The sequence below is a fragment of the Eretmochelys imbricata genome, chromosome 12 (assembly GCF_965152235.1).
Source record: "Eretmochelys imbricata isolate rEreImb1 chromosome 12, rEreImb1.hap1, whole genome shotgun sequence".
Lineage (NCBI taxonomy): Eukaryota > Metazoa > Chordata > Testudines > Cheloniidae > Eretmochelys > Eretmochelys imbricata.
In genome coordinates this window covers 6390213-6405290 of record NC_135583.1, presented here as the reverse complement: position 1 = coordinate 6405290, position 15078 = coordinate 6390213, and the positions used below count along the sequence as shown (strand labels likewise).

Sequence of the window (15078 nt, the reverse complement as noted above, 5' to 3'; positions counted from 1 at the left end):
TCTTTCACACAAAGGTGCATGGCCCCCTCTGCTTGGCTGGGCCCAATGCCTCTGACATCAGATTTCAGAGTAACAGCCGTGTTAGTCTGTATTCGCAAAAAGAAAAGGAGGACTTGTGGCACCTTAGAGACTAACCCATTTATTTGAGCATGAGCTTTCGTGAGCTACAGCTCACTTCAGTATGCATCCAATGAAGTGAGCTGTAACTCACAAAAGCTTATGCTCAGATAAATTGGTTAGTCTCTAAGGTGCCACAAGTCCTCCTGTTCTTTCTGATATGAGAATGACCCTGCTGCTTGCGGGAGTTCAGAAGCGGAGCTGAATGCTGCTGTTCAGGCCGCGGCAACCACACACTGGCATCTTGGTTACATTCTGTTGCTGGCACGTTGCATCAGAAAGTTAGTGGCAAAGAAAACAGGCTGATGGCACTCAAGGGAAGCCGTGTGGCAAGCCAGTGGGTTTTAGATGCACCAATCAGAGCAGCTGCTTACTCTAGGCTTTAAATCTATAGGCTAATGGCATTATTGAAGACAAGTACTTGTTTTTTCACTGTAAAGCTTTGTCCCTAAGTGCAGGAGTCTCTGGCCCACTCCCTGGGCAATAGGTAAGTTACGAGAAAAAGCCCCTAGTCCCAGAAGGGTGTGTTGGCTTAAGATACTGCGTCCCCCACCTTTAGAATCATTTAAAGGCTGTTGGCCCTTTTCCACCCCGTCCAGCTGCAGCTTGAATAGCTGTTGCATTGTTGAAGCTGATGAGACCAGTGATACCGGGCCGCTGTCCCTTAGGACTAGCGATGCATTTTAAAAAGCTGCACACTGGCACTGAAAGGGGAAGTGGCAGCTTGTAGGGAGTTGTGCGAACCTATCCGCACCGCTTCCCTGGGACTGCCACAACAACCAGAGAGGAAGCAAGCAGCAGGAGGTAGCTGAGTTTTCGAGCGTGGCTAAGGGATTTAGAAGCACAAACTCTGTTGACTTTCAAGGGGACTTATGTTCCTAAGTCACTCTTGAAAATCCCACCCTGTCTGGGTGTATAATGCAGCTGGGGCTTCAGCCAGGATGCCTCCTAAATGGTCTCCCAGCCAGCACCACTGCTGCTTGGAGAAAACGGACACGAGGTGAGATAAGGGGTGCGGAAGATAGGAATTAGAGCAGAGGAGCACGTGGGAGGGGACTGAGGATTGCCTTCTACTGTCACCAGCAGGGGGTCAGGTCCAGAGAGAAGAATCATGTGTCACTGCTTCCTAATCCATTGGGCCAGGCCCTGAGCTCCAGAAACACGTTTGTTAGCACGGCAAAATGGCCCTTCCACAGTGCACACTCCAGCAATGTGGAATACAGTCAGCTGCCCACTCCCCCTTTAGAGATCATGACATGGGAACAGCAGCTTGACAGGGAGGAGGCTCAGCAATGGAGATGATTCACCTCCAGGAGCAACTCCTGGTTTATGAGTCATAGAGGGGTGTACTAAAGAAGTGCCTCTGCCCCTCCCCACCAGAAGCCAAGTAGACCATGGTTCTCAACCAGGGGTCTGGGGCCCCCCAAGCAGGTTTCAGGGGGCCTCCAAGCAGGGTCAGCATTAGACTCGCTGGGACCCAGAGGAGAAAGCCGAAGCCCCACCGCATAGGGCTGAAGCCCAGGTCCCTGAGCCCCGGCACCCAGGGCTGAAACTGAAGCCTTGTAGCTTCGTGGGGGGTCCCTGTGGCATAGGACCCCAGGCAATTGCCCTGCTTGCTACCCCCTAATGCTGACTCTGGCTTTTATAAGCAGAAAACCAGTTATTATGGCACAGGTGGGCCATGGAGTTTTATAGCATGAGAGGGTGCAGGGGAGGGGAGGGGAGGGGGGGAAGGCTCAGAAAGAAACAGGTTGAGAATCTCTACAGTAGAGCATCAGGCAGTGGTTAGCAAAAGCCTTTAGATCCTGCTGCTGAGAAGTACCGAGCACCGACTGAGCACCCCCGACTGAGACCTTGCGGGTAGCGGATACTCAGCACTTCTGAAACTCTGGCCTTCACTCTTCTTCAGGGCGGGTGGGTCCGTTCAAGCCCCGTGATTCAGATAGTAATGGGGTGATGGATGAGGGGCTGCAGAAGCAGGTAGCGGTCCATCTGCGTTCTCCCCAGGACACAGCTTGTCTGCTATTTCCACAGCTCAAGGTGTGGTGATAGGGCAGGTGGCGCTGGGGAGGAAGGGTTCTTTGAACTGGACGCACATTGGGGTTCCCGAGGAGCCAGAGAAGGCCCAGGATGTGCAGGGATAGAACGCAGACTGTGGCTCACATGAGTTGCAGGCCAGTGCTGGCCACACATGAATGGGATTTGACTAAACTGGCATACACACAACGCATAATCTGCTCACTTCAGCTCAGTTTTCCAGTACATTGTGATCCTAAGAGGGGACACCCATAACCTGGCTTGATGCTTCTAGATAAGCAAACATGAGGTACTGCTGCTAAGCTTCTAGGCAATGGCAGTAAAGGGAGCAGAGCAAGAGAGGAGGTGGGGCTTTTCTGTGAGAACCTGCTTTCCTAGTGACTGGGCGTCAAGACAAGGTCAGAGTTATCACCACACACAGCAGCACCCTGAATCAAGGTGAAATTAGTCTGTTTTTGGAGCCAGGGATTAGCCACAAAGTGGGTTGGACCATTTTCCCCTTATAATGAAATAGCTAGCAATTCTCTCTCTTTACAAGCAGTTATTTCCAGTTCACAAGTAGGGAAACTGAGGCAGAGAGCAATTGAGGTTGGGACTGTCCAAGGAGTTTGTGGGACTTGGGCACAAATGCTCACAGGCGCTTGGAAAATATCAGCCAAAAGAACTGGCTCTAGGTCACACAGCTGGTAAGGGTGAATGCCAGATGTGGTAGGCAGGGAGTCCTGGAGGTCAGGCCTGTGCTCTCCTAACAGTAAGCCAACAGGCACAGAGCTGACTTGCTAAAGGGACCAGCCTGATTGTACCACTGAGGCAAGATATTACCTGTAGCAGCTCTGGAGTCCTGAAGGGCCAGCGACCCTACTACCCCGGACAACTCAATGAAGCCTGCCATATGATCAGCAGGCCCCGTTCTCAGCTCTGTATGACTCAGCTGGACCCAGTAACCCTGGTTAGCTAAGACCACGGGAAGGCAGGGGTAGTCTCCCAAAATTCCCAGGGGCTTCCCAGCTGGTGTGTTAGGGGACAAACATTTTGTCCAGGAGTGGAGGACTATTGGGATCAGTATATATTAATACTCATGGAAGGTACCAGATTGACACCACTCTGGCGATTGATGGCAGAGCACGCATAGGAGCAGTGCAGACCTCCTAGTACAGCCCCACCTACCTGTCTCACCTCAGCGAGAGGTATCACTTCTAGGGCTGAGAGTAAACAGAGGGAGCTTCAAGGCCCTATTTAACTCTGGGACTCTCTGCTGAGCCTCAGGGCTCATTTGCAGTGGCCTTGAGCAACAGGAGCACCTGTTCCCTGGAAACTGGGCTGAAACGGAGTGTGTTTTGGCAGTACCCCATAGCTACCCTGGCAGAGCCCCCCCCCGGGAGACACACCTTATACTGACAGCAGGAGTTTTTCTGCTAGCCTAGGCCAGTCTACACTAAAACATTAGGTCGATCCAGCTACGTCGCTCGAGCATATGAAAAAGTCACTCCTGTGTGACGTATTTGAACCAACCTAAGCTGAATGAAAGAACTAGCTCCCACTTTTCAGGGAGGTGGATTAAACGACAGCACGGGGAGAACCCCTCCCATTGCTACAGCGGAGCAGCTGCAGTGGTTGAAGTGTAGATATAGCCAGAGTAACACTGCCCCCCTGAACAATATTAGCAGTACGGACAGGAGCCCTCTTCTGGTGGCACAGCTGGGTCTCCAGCGGGGCTTCTGCTGGCAGAGCTGCAGCAGCTCGGGAGACAGTTTCTCCACACCCCAAACGACACTGCTCTGCTACCAAACCTTTGTGGTGTAGACCTGGCCTGAGCTGAGGCTTTTCAAACTGGAATGCAGGCGACTAGAAAGCCATACTGTGCAACACAAAAGCACGCACCCTTCCCCTGTGTAAAATCAGGTTTTATGGTTAAAAAAAAACAAAGCCAGCTTTATTTTATTTATTTCACAAAACAGACCAACAGAAAAGTTTTTAAATTCTAATGAGAACAGTTTGCCCACTGAGATCTAACTATGCCTCTACAGAGGTTGCAAACCAGATACTCTGCTAACCCTTGAGGCCATCAAAGTGAAACTGACTAGAAACAAAAAAGTGAGACTGACCAGCTTGTTTCTCCTCCTCCAAGCCCAGAGAAATGCAAACAGTGAATAGTATAATTAGTTTACTCTTGGCTATTCAGAAATTTTCAGTTTTAATAATTGTAGGTGTTTTATATAATCCACGTGGGAGGGCTTTAAGTTATGATTTTTACCCTGACGGTGTCCCTTTAAACCTAAGGGTATCAGCCCTGTCCAGAAAACATCCATCCTAGAAGAACAGGATTTGAAATGACAAGAGCCTTTGAAAACTCTGAACCCTAGAATCAATAAATAATTGTTACAGAGTCATAGCACCTTAACTAAATAGCGATCAAGCCCCCAAATGCATGAAGGGGGAACATCGGTTTTGTAAACATTACACTGCTTTGTTGGTGCCCAGTGGCATGTCAGGACAGATGTGCTTTGTTAGATTCTTCCCTGGCCCTGTTTCCACACAATTACAAAGAAGCAAAAAAGTGATTACTACAAAATAGCCAATGAGCAGCACCTTCCAGTAAAAATGTAATCCAGAGGCAGGTTAAGTAATCCCCTGGTTGACATAAGTGAGAAAAGACTGACTAGATGAGAGAGGGAGAGAGATGTGAGAGGCCAGCATTTAACAAAAACAAAAACAAAAAAAAACACGAAACACAGATACGGCAGAAATTTTTCTATAGAAACTAACTTGATAGCCTAGCACAAAGAAAGGAATGTAATTACCAGAGTTCTCCAAGAAGCATGATTAAGGAATTGCACTCAAGTGTATTAGATATCATATAAGCTAAAGAAAGGAATGCTTTTTATTCCCTTACCTTTCCCTGCTACTCTTACCATGACAGAGACAATGGTCTCATCATGCAAGAATGGAGTTCACTCTCTCACACCCCTCCCACCCCCCCATAAGGGGTGATCATCAATACAAGTATTATTTCTTTGGGAAAATTTCCTGTGGTTTTATCATCTGAAGCTAAAAACCTGGACACGAATAATTCCTAAGTTCATAAGGCAAGGTTACCAGTTCCCTTTATACGACAAACATCTCACCAGTAATTTCATTATTAGAACAGGCAGTTTAAGGTCCTTTAAATTGTTTGGGAGAGAGGATTCGTCAGACACAAAATTCAGCCCAAAGTACTATTGTCTCCTGGTTCCCAGCCGGTCTCCTACCCAAAGGGGGGCCACTGCCTATTATGCGCTGTGAATCCCAAAAACACACTTCTTTAGAGATTTCTACCCCAAAAAGGGGTAACAAGAATTCAGCCTGGAATTCCAGTGTGGGGCTCCAGAGGCATTCTGCACAAAGGCTTCTGTCATGACCTCATTCCAGGAGGGCAATGCACTGCGCACGCCCATTGGGTTAGTGTCTGAATTCTCTGTAGTGATCTCTGCAGTTCCTAAGGCCTAGGAACCAGAAGCTAAAACAAAACCCTGACTTGATGGTGCATTAGACAATGAACATACAACACTGTAGGACTCTCCCAATGAAACAGACGAACAAAACTCCCCAGCAGGAGAGGAATATGTTCCCCTCCAACCAACTTTTGGAAACTTCAGAAGCCAAATCAAAATTTTTCCTTCAGTCCTGGGCTGCCCCAAAGGAAAAGCTACTTCTAAGGAGGGCAGCATAAACCAGTCCTGTAGAACGAGTCAGGCCATCAGATCCACAAAGATGGCATTGGCAGTGGTTTGTCCAAAGATGAAGGCTCCAAGCGTGACCATAAATGTCCCATAGCTGACCAGAGCCCACCAGCTGTGAATCGAGAAGACAGGTCAGTGTGCAATGTCAGGCAAGGGAACCCACCTTGATACAGTGTATGGCTAAATCCTGCCAATGGGAACCAACGTCTGAATCATCTTGTGAAAAGGGAGAGAAAAATGGAAGGCAAATTTGTTTTTTTACCTGGTTGACCTGGTTTCCTGGATTTCAGAAAGTTTGGCTTGAATCAGGCACAGTCCTAGCAGGGAGGGAATGCAAACAACATTGAACATCAGAATAATTATAGTGATCAGCAGTCAAAAGATTCCTGAGTAGAGAATTAAACCACCACACCCAGAAGGCAGAGGAGTCAGGAATTTGAGAGAGAGACAAGCTCTCTTTGTTTTTCCTTAACTTGTTGTAGTGAAATAGAGGGAAGATAAGACACCCATCACCATCACCCTCCCAGCCTGGGAGGAGCAGCCAGACTGTGAAGAGCTCTCCTATCAGTGCTGCTAATTAATTAAAAGGGATCAAGGAATTCCCTCTGCACCCCCCTTCAGCATGCAGCTTCTCCTGTCCGGGAGCATAGATGACCCAAGAAGAAAGAGTCCAGAATAAGAAAACTGGATTTCCTTGCATGGCAGGAGACAGCACAATCAATCAATCAGTACCACCAGGCCATGCCCTTGGTCCCAATATGTTGCATTTTATTGCCTTCTCAAAGGGGACCGAGGAAGGGAAGAGTTCCACCCTCTCTAGAAATGCACGCTAAGTGTCCTGCTAACCAGGCTGGGGGGGGGGATGAAGGACACTCAGTGCCCCTCCCACACCTTTCTCACCCAGCAAGCATATTAAGTTCAGGACACAGACAGCCAAACTTGCTCCCACACCCTATTTAGATTCCACAATCACAACTCTGGCTCCACAGAGACTCAGCAGTGTGTGGTACATGGCTGACTTCACATGGGCACAGGACCAATCCTTTCCTCTATGCTACTTCTAATGATTTGGGGCCATATTTTTTGGGACGGGGAAGGGGGAAGCCAGTGTGAACGGCCTTTGGGCCTCCTTTGCTGAGAATTCAGCCCTTGATGTCTCCCTGTCCTTGAGGGGGGATAATGTTTTGTTTTCACTCAGGATCACCAGACTTTGGTTTTACTGGTTTTATTGCCATATCCTTCCTGTGATCTTTTCCCAGAACCTTGGCTCAAAGGAGCTGTGCGGCACTCAACATACTGCAGTGGGGGGCGTGTGACTCCTGGATTTGAGGAGGCTGGGCATGAACGCCTGAAGCTCCCTAGAAGGGCATTGGCACCCGGACCGTGGCCTTGGCCCCTGCTCTGCCCTCACTCGGCCCCCCTCCCCCCAAGCTGCCCGCGCCTCTCCCGCACGGGGAGGAAGGAGTGAGCCACGGGGCAGGGGAGCTTCAGAGGAGAGGGCAGAGCGGGGGCAGGAAGAGGAGCAGCGAGGATGGGGCCTTGAGGGAAAAAGACGAGCAGGAGCAGGGCCTCAGGGTGGAGCAAAGGCAGAGCCATGGCCCGGGTGCCCTTTTGGTGGCGGGCCTCCAAACGGAGGTGCACTGCATCCTGTTTGGGGAGGCTTAGCCTCCCCTTGCCTCTTATCCCCGCCCACTCCATGGAGATAGATGTGGAGCCAGACAGCCTGTACTGATCTCCTAGTGGGAACAGATATGTAGGAGACCGGGCCCCTGGCACATAAACTTCCAGTATTCCTGTGAAGTGTGACCCCAGGGCCTAATTCAGCAACCCAATGAAACCCAGTGCTCATTGTTTAACATGCTGGCTGCTTTGATTGGCTGCCGTGTAATCCCAACGCACGGAAAGTAGGGGCCGTACCCGGGAAGACGAAGATGAAGCAGGCAGCCAGACCCCCGATGAGAGAGATGACTTTGCCGATATCTGGGATGAACAAGGCCAGGAGGAGAGTGAGGAGAAACCAGCAGACTGTCTGGAACACACGCCGGCGCCTCTCGCGCACCACATCTTCCTCCACCGTTTCCCCCTTGTAGCGTAGCCAGAGACCCTCTAGCACAGCCCTGCGCCGGAGGCAGAGAGACAGGAGAATCGGTGGGCTTCCTACTGGGATCCCAGAACTCATGTATCAGATCCCAGGTCTCAGGATTCCCCCACCACTGATTGGTTACCAGGGACATACGTTCAGAACAGCAGCATCTCTTGTAGCCTGGGCACAGCCTGGCCTGCCCCTTGAAGGCACCATGGCAACACAGGGAAGAACCAATCCCATTTAGTCTGGAGCGCCCCACAAGCCACCTCCAGGGGGTGCTGGAACAGGGGAGGCTAGGGGGCCATGCCCCCCCATTTTTTACCAATAGTAAGGATGAGCAACAGGGGGGCGGGGAGCAAGCAGGGGGCCACAGTTTGAGTGCCTATGCCCCACCCCACACTTTTAGGGCACTTCTGCCACTCCTGGCCACCTCCCGCACCTCACCTGCCGCAGAAGTGCAGGATGGGATAGGACGTCAGCACGCAGACGATGATGAAGGCCCGTGCAATGGCAACAGGGACGTCGTTGGAGGGGTAGGACAGCAGCACATCCTGGTCCACGCTTGCGCCAAATGTCAGGAACCCACAGATCCCTGGAGGGGAACAGATAGCCAGGGGAGGATGCCAGCAGGGGCTAGGGGAAGGATGGGGCACAGGGATTTGGATGAAGGAGGTGGCCGGGTTTGTCCCTGGGGCCCATGCTCTAGCTGGATCCGGGGTCTGAGTGCCGAATGCACACAGCTGACAGCAGCTCTTCAGCCGCGGTGGCTGCGGGAGAGTTTACAGCTATTCCAGTCCTGGGGTCTCTCACACAGCAATGTGTGCAGCTTCTCCAAGGGGACGCTCACAGCTTCCCCAACCAAAGTCTTTCAGGAGAACATGCTGTGGCAGCAGTGGCTGGGCCCTGTGGGAAGGCCGGAGAACAAGGGCCTTGCTCCTACCTGTCCCTGCGTAGACAAAAAGAGCGATAACCATGGCTGCCGTCACCACTGCTCCCCATGGCTTCACCTCGGGCCGCTTCATACTGTTGAAGACGGGCACACTGCTCACATGGCACTGCCAGAGACAGAAAGAGAGCATGCAAGGGGCTGCTGGGCCCAGTGCTCTGTGCTCCATCGGACACCAGCCTTATCACGGGAGAGGAAGGGGACACAAAGGCAGGCAGCCCCTCCACACACTGGAACATATTACCAGGGAAGGCGACCGAAGCAGGGACCGTAACCAAGTTAAGAGACAACTGGATTTGTTTCTGGACAAGGGGAGCCCACCTCCCAGCTGTTCCTTGGGTTCAGTCAAAATTTACCCGCCTCAGGTCTGTCCAGCACAAAGCCAGGCCGTGTGCTGGCAGGGAAACACTTGGCCATGAAACTGACGTGACGGGAAACGTCATGGATGGCAAAAGCGTCCCTCTCCCTACTCAGCCCGATGGATGCCAGTGCCCAGCCACAGGGGCAATGAAAACAGGCCAGGGGGCAGGGCAGGGGATTGATGGAGGAGGAAAGGGGAAGAGCTAATATAGAGGGCCTGGCTAAGCGCCAGAATAACAATCTGCAAACACTGGACGGGTGTGAACACTCAGGAGTGTTATTCAGCCTGAGGCAGGGGCATAGTTTGGAGTACTGAAGTGAAATTAAAGGGACTCCCAGGATGAATTCCCAGAGAAAAACACTCTGAGCACGAGATCTCTCTCTCTGGCTGGGGGAAACTATCTCCCAAGGAAGTGGTGGAAATCCTGTTACTTGGGCCAGTTAGAACTAGACTGGACACAACACTTGACAAGGTCTTGCAGGGTACAAGCCAGCTCTGACCTTAAAAAAGGGTCTAAGTAGAGCACAACTGGTCATCTCTGTCCTCAGCTTCGATAGTCATTTTAAGACACTGTTGTTTTGCTTGCGTCCTTCACTTTAGGGCTTTATCTCACATCAGTCTGAGGCCCCAACAGGGGCAGTAGGAGCCTTGGTATTAAATTAAAGGAGGTGCGGGGGGACCTAAACTAATCCAAAAGAGGGGCAGCAAATTAGATGGACATTTCCTGCTCCTAACTTGTCTTAGATCTCCATCGTCCCAGGTCTTCCTGGGAGCAGCCGTACCTGGAATCCGAAGCAGATGGTGGGCATGGCATTGAACACGGCCATCCAGGAGGAGGGGCTGTGGAGAGGGAAATCACAACCAGTTCAGATCTAGCTGCTGGCGCAGATACTTGGGTTAAACAAACGGCACACGTACAGTCACCCTCCAGAGGGCATTTGCAGGGTGCACCAGAGCATGCTCATTTCACTGCAGTTCTGCACAGTGACTGGAGGCTTCCCTGCACATGCAGTGGTCGATATTGTCAAAGGGCACTAGTGATTTTTGAGGTGCCCCGCTGGACACCTTAAAGGGCCTGGATTTTCCCAAAGTGCTGAGCATCCACCCTCTCAAAAATCAGGTTCTTCTAAAAGTCACCGTAAGTGAGGCACCCCCGAAACAGAGGCACTTGGAAAGTCACCAGCCACTGCTGAAAATCTTGGCCTGTGTTTCCCTCATCAGCCCTGTTTAGTTTGTTCTGAAAATTCTCTATAAGGTACTAAGCAAATTTAAGGGAGATGAGGTTATCAGGCTAGATCTAAAAATCTGTTTGACCACAGTATGGATGGTGGGCGCAATGCTGCATAAGAAAAATTATTTGACCAACATAAAAACGATAGTGAGGCCTTCTTTTGAGGCACACGTACAAAAGGGAATACTCAAGGGCGAGGTGGACAGAATTTAATCACCCAAGCTGCAATTGGCTAGGACACTTGCAAAGAGGGAATTTTTGAAATGGCAACAAGTGGTCAAGGCCTCAGTTTTAGGTCTCATCCATAAGATGGCACAGTGCTCTAACACAATGCCAGGACGTTGACTCAAAAGAACAGAGTGCCATCTAGTGACCCATTAGCAGAGAAGAGGACCTAATTTGAAACACTACTGGAGACTGGTGAACCGAATCTCTTGGTCTCCCATGAATGGGCCATAAAATACACCACTTTGTATCTACAGATAAATTTAACAAAGGCCAACAGCCTTTGCTTCCCCGTACAGCACAATATAATTCATTTCATTTTAGCCAAATGGATTGTACTTCATGTGCCCGTATATTTATACCTTCATACCAGTATATTTATCCGATGAAGTGATCTGTAGTTCACAAAAGCTTATGCTCAAATAAATTTGTTAGTCTAAGGTGCCACAAGTCCTCCTTTTATATTTATACCTGTATCTGTAATTTTCACTCCATGCATCTGAAGAAGTGGGTTTTTTACCCATGAAAGCTTATGCCGAAATAAATCTGTCAGTCTTTAAGGTGCCACCAGACTCCTTGTTGTTTTTGTGGATGCAGATTAACACGGCTCCCCCTCTGATACTATACTTCCATTGTTTTCCTTTATTATTGATATTTGATGTTATTTGTTGTATAAGATTAATAACTATAGAAGAGACCTGTTGGGTATTTTGTCCATTGCCAAGGATATTCAAACCTGACCTGCCTGGAAAACACCCTATATTTTTCCCTGTTCCGAGTGACCATTTTAAGGTTTCCTCTCTAACCATTAGGAAATCCCAGCTTCTCCATAACATACAGCACCTCTGTCTCGCCCTGATGGCTCATAAGATACCAGACTTTAAAAAACAAAACCAAAAACCCACATTATTCTCATTAGCCTCTTGCCTTGAAAGCTGTCAGACCAAGAACCAGGGTATAACAGCTAAGAGCCCATCTTCCCAGTTCAAGTATTCATCGCCCAGCTAGAATACAGACTGCTAAAGATTGTGCTGGATTTCAAGTGGGGGAATACAAGCAAGCCAGCAGCAATAACAGGGACAGATAGTTGGTGGCACCCAAGGCCAGTGCTTGTCTGATGTACCAGACGTTTCTTCAGACTGTCATTTAAGAACCAACAATGCGCTCTGTGCTGTACAAATCAGCGATGGACACAGTCCCTGCCTCAAGGATCGTACAATCTTCCAGGACAAAACTGCACTGGGAGACCCACAGGGAACTAATCAAGTGCTCTCTCCCATCCTGTATAACAGTGGGACAGAGAAGGCACCTGGCTGGCATGAGTCAGCGTTTACACACATTATGAAAGTGGATTTAATTTCCCCTTTGGGGATTGAAATAAGAAGCTTCAATTAAAATATATTCATTTACAAGTTTTAATTCAAAATGTTCTTAACCATCTGGTTGCAAAGCAAACCCTCCAGAAGCAGCCCCAATGGTGGGCTGTCTGCCTGAGCCTGCAGCCAAACCAAAAGAGCAGCTCTTGGAGACATGTAGATGGAACTCATTCAGAGTGGGAATTTATGACTGTTTGCATTTCAGCATCATTAGCCCTTTCACTGCTGATCAGAAACAGAACAACTGCTCTGGGACAGGAAGGGTGGGGATTTCCCATATAGGGCCGCCCCTTCATCTCCCTAATCTAACTTGTGACTTGGCACAGCCTGGTTTTGAAGCATGGGTGCCACTCTCACATACCGTGTGGGGATGTGCCCTGGGGTGATCTCCTTGTCAGGCCAGATGTATTTGATGACAACAACGGCGGTGACGTACCAGGTGCCAATCACGCTCAGGGAGCTGCAAGAAAGAAGAGACTGGACAGATGACAATGCTTCCCCTTGCCTCTGCTCACTCTTACTCCTTGTTCAGAGCCTCCCTGGGGAGAATCTGGTGAGCCTGGACAAAGACATCTTCCCTTTCCCCGGTACATTCCCACCAGTTCTCTCAGGGGACCCAGCTGTGATATCCCACTCCACCCCACCCAGTTCTCTCTCCATGAGCCTGGCTCCTTCCAATCTCCCACCACTGCTACCATCAATCCAGCTCCTCCAGTGGTAGCCTTAGGATAAGCCAGCCACCAGCGGCCACTGATTTTCTAACCAGAACATCTCCTGTTGTCTAGCCCTGCTCCAAGCAATTAGAGGACCTGGTGGTTAAAGCAGCAGATGCTCGTATACACCAGTGCTCCCACTGCTAACTGTGGGGACAGCGTGATATGCAAAGGAAAGTGTTAGCAGAGACATATGATACCTGCTTACCTATGGGACCATCTTCACTGTCCCCAGGGAGAAACCAGACACCCAGGGAACCCACTCCCACCACCCCAGTCTCCTATTACGGCTTGGTATGGAAGAGCTGGCGAAAGGGGCACTTGTACAATTACTTCACTGGGGCAATATATCACAATGCTTTTCATACGAGGACCTGAAAGCACTTTACACCTCATGTTACAGGTGGGGAAACTGAGGCAAAAAGCAGTGATGGGACTTGCCCACAGTCACAGTTTATTGGGACTAGAACCCTGGTCTCCTTGATCCCAGTCCAGTGCCCTACTCATTGGGCTCTGCAGCCATCTTAGAACACGATGGAACACTCTGGTCAGGCCCAATTGCCTGCCTGTCCCTTTAGCATCCTCCCACCCACAGTTCCTGGTTCAGCTTTTCCCAGCCACCCACCTGGCGTATTTCTGGAAGCCAATCTCCTTTGGGATGGAGAGGGGCAGGATTAGGAGGAAGGCCGTGATGCTGATGGTGAACTTGCGGTCCGCGTACCAGTGGCTACCATCTGCCCCCTGGGGATCCTTCACCAGTGCAGCAATGACTGATAAGGAGACAAAGGTAGAACAGTGTGGTCAGGGCACAGCCAAGCCCAATGCCAACTTCTCGCTAGAGGGCAGATCTCAAACCTTGGCCAGGGAACATGGGGAGGAGGAAGAGGAATGGAAGCTGCTCTGAATCAGGGGCAGGGAGCTCAGGGGCCCCAGCCTGGCAGTTCAGCCCTGGGACGCTGCAGGGTCTGGCAAAAGGAACCCGACAGACTGCAGCTCTGTGTGGCAGTCATTCAGGGCATCCCCTCAACCTGGCTTCTCAGGGCTGCAGAGCCCAGCACAGGCTGCCAGGATGGGGCATGGAAACTGCCCATCACCTGCAGAGAAGTAGGCTCCCCTCTGCTCCACACCCTCCCGCAGCTGTAACACCCTCCCCTCCCTCTCAGGGTGCGGGCCCAGGGCTGGGGCAGCCATGAGCACTCACTCTTGTCCTCCTGGTCCCCGATGATGATGAGGAAGGCGATGCAGGTGCCAAAGGTGTAGACGGCGATGGCGACCTCGCAGAGCACGCCAGGGACCTTGCCGCACACAGCCCACACCACTTCCTGGTACGTGCGCTCGTTGCTGGCCCGCGAGCAGTAAGCCAGGATCACCAGCCCTCCGATAATGAACACCAGCAGGGACTGTGGGCAGAGCACGGTGGTCAGAGCTCTGGGGCCTCAAGCCAATGGCCCATCCCACCCAGACAGATACACTGAGCCAGGGGCCTACCACCTGGCTCTGGAGAAGTGAGTGGGATCGTTTGCTAGGATGTCTCCTCCATGATCCTCTGTGGTCTCCTGCAGAGAACCTCACGCACCCATACCCCCTCCTCCACGCCTGTCTGGCTCACCATCTGCAGCGTGATCCCTGCAGCCACGCCACCCGCCATGCTGAAGGCTGCAGGGAAGTTGAGCAGCCCAGCCCCAAGGGCAGCGTTCACCACAATGAAAACGGCCCCGAGGGCGGAGGTGGTTCCCGCTCCTGGTCTCTGCCCCTCGTCGCTCTTCGGCCCAGTCTCCACATTGGGGCTCTGCAGCAGCCTGGCCCGCTCCCCGGCATCTGTGCTCCAGTCCCAGTCTCCGTACTCGCTGTTGATCCCCACATTGTGCTGGGCCATTTCCCCGGCCGGCAGTGCGCTCTCTGCGTCTCCCTAGTGCCTCATCACCAGGCCATGACTGCAGGCAACGGAAACACCAGCCCACATCGACTCCATCCAGCCCCAGCCTCCCAAGGGTCACAAAGCGGGCAGACCCATTTTCCTGCTACAGGGACAGGTGGCCTTGTCCGGGGTCCCCAGGCACAGAGTTCAGGCTACTTTACTGCACCTAGAAGAGGAGCAGAGGCGGAGCATCACCATCAAGTGTATATGAAAATCACGCTAGACACAGCTGGCTTGCTGGACCAACACTCCTCTTGTGCTCTAACAGCTGCTGCAAAACTTAACCTCTCATTTAAACAGGACACTGCATCCTGGGTGGGAACCCAATCTGGGACCTCCGGTTCTTACA

The 15078-nt window shown here is 51.1% G+C and overlaps 1 protein-coding gene across 1 annotated transcript; it reads right to left on the bottom strand.

Annotated features, from left to right (window-relative positions):
- Positions 1 to 4081: 4081 nt before the first annotated feature.
- On the bottom strand, positions 4082 to 14718 carry SLC38A7 (solute carrier family 38 member 7). Its single transcript, XM_077830974.1, has 10 exons — positions 14421 to 14718; positions 14013 to 14211; positions 13437 to 13581; positions 12460 to 12558; positions 10049 to 10106; positions 8900 to 9014; positions 8404 to 8551; positions 7791 to 7990; positions 6136 to 6190; positions 4082 to 5985 (listed from the first exon to the last, which is right to left on the bottom strand). The coding sequence occupies exons 1-10, from the start codon at positions 14685 to 14687 to the stop codon at positions 5883 to 5885; spliced, it is 1389 nt and encodes a 462-aa protein (XP_077687100.1). The 5' UTR covers positions 14688 to 14718; the 3' UTR covers positions 4082 to 5882.
- Between the last annotated feature and the right edge of the window lie 360 nt (positions 14719 to 15078).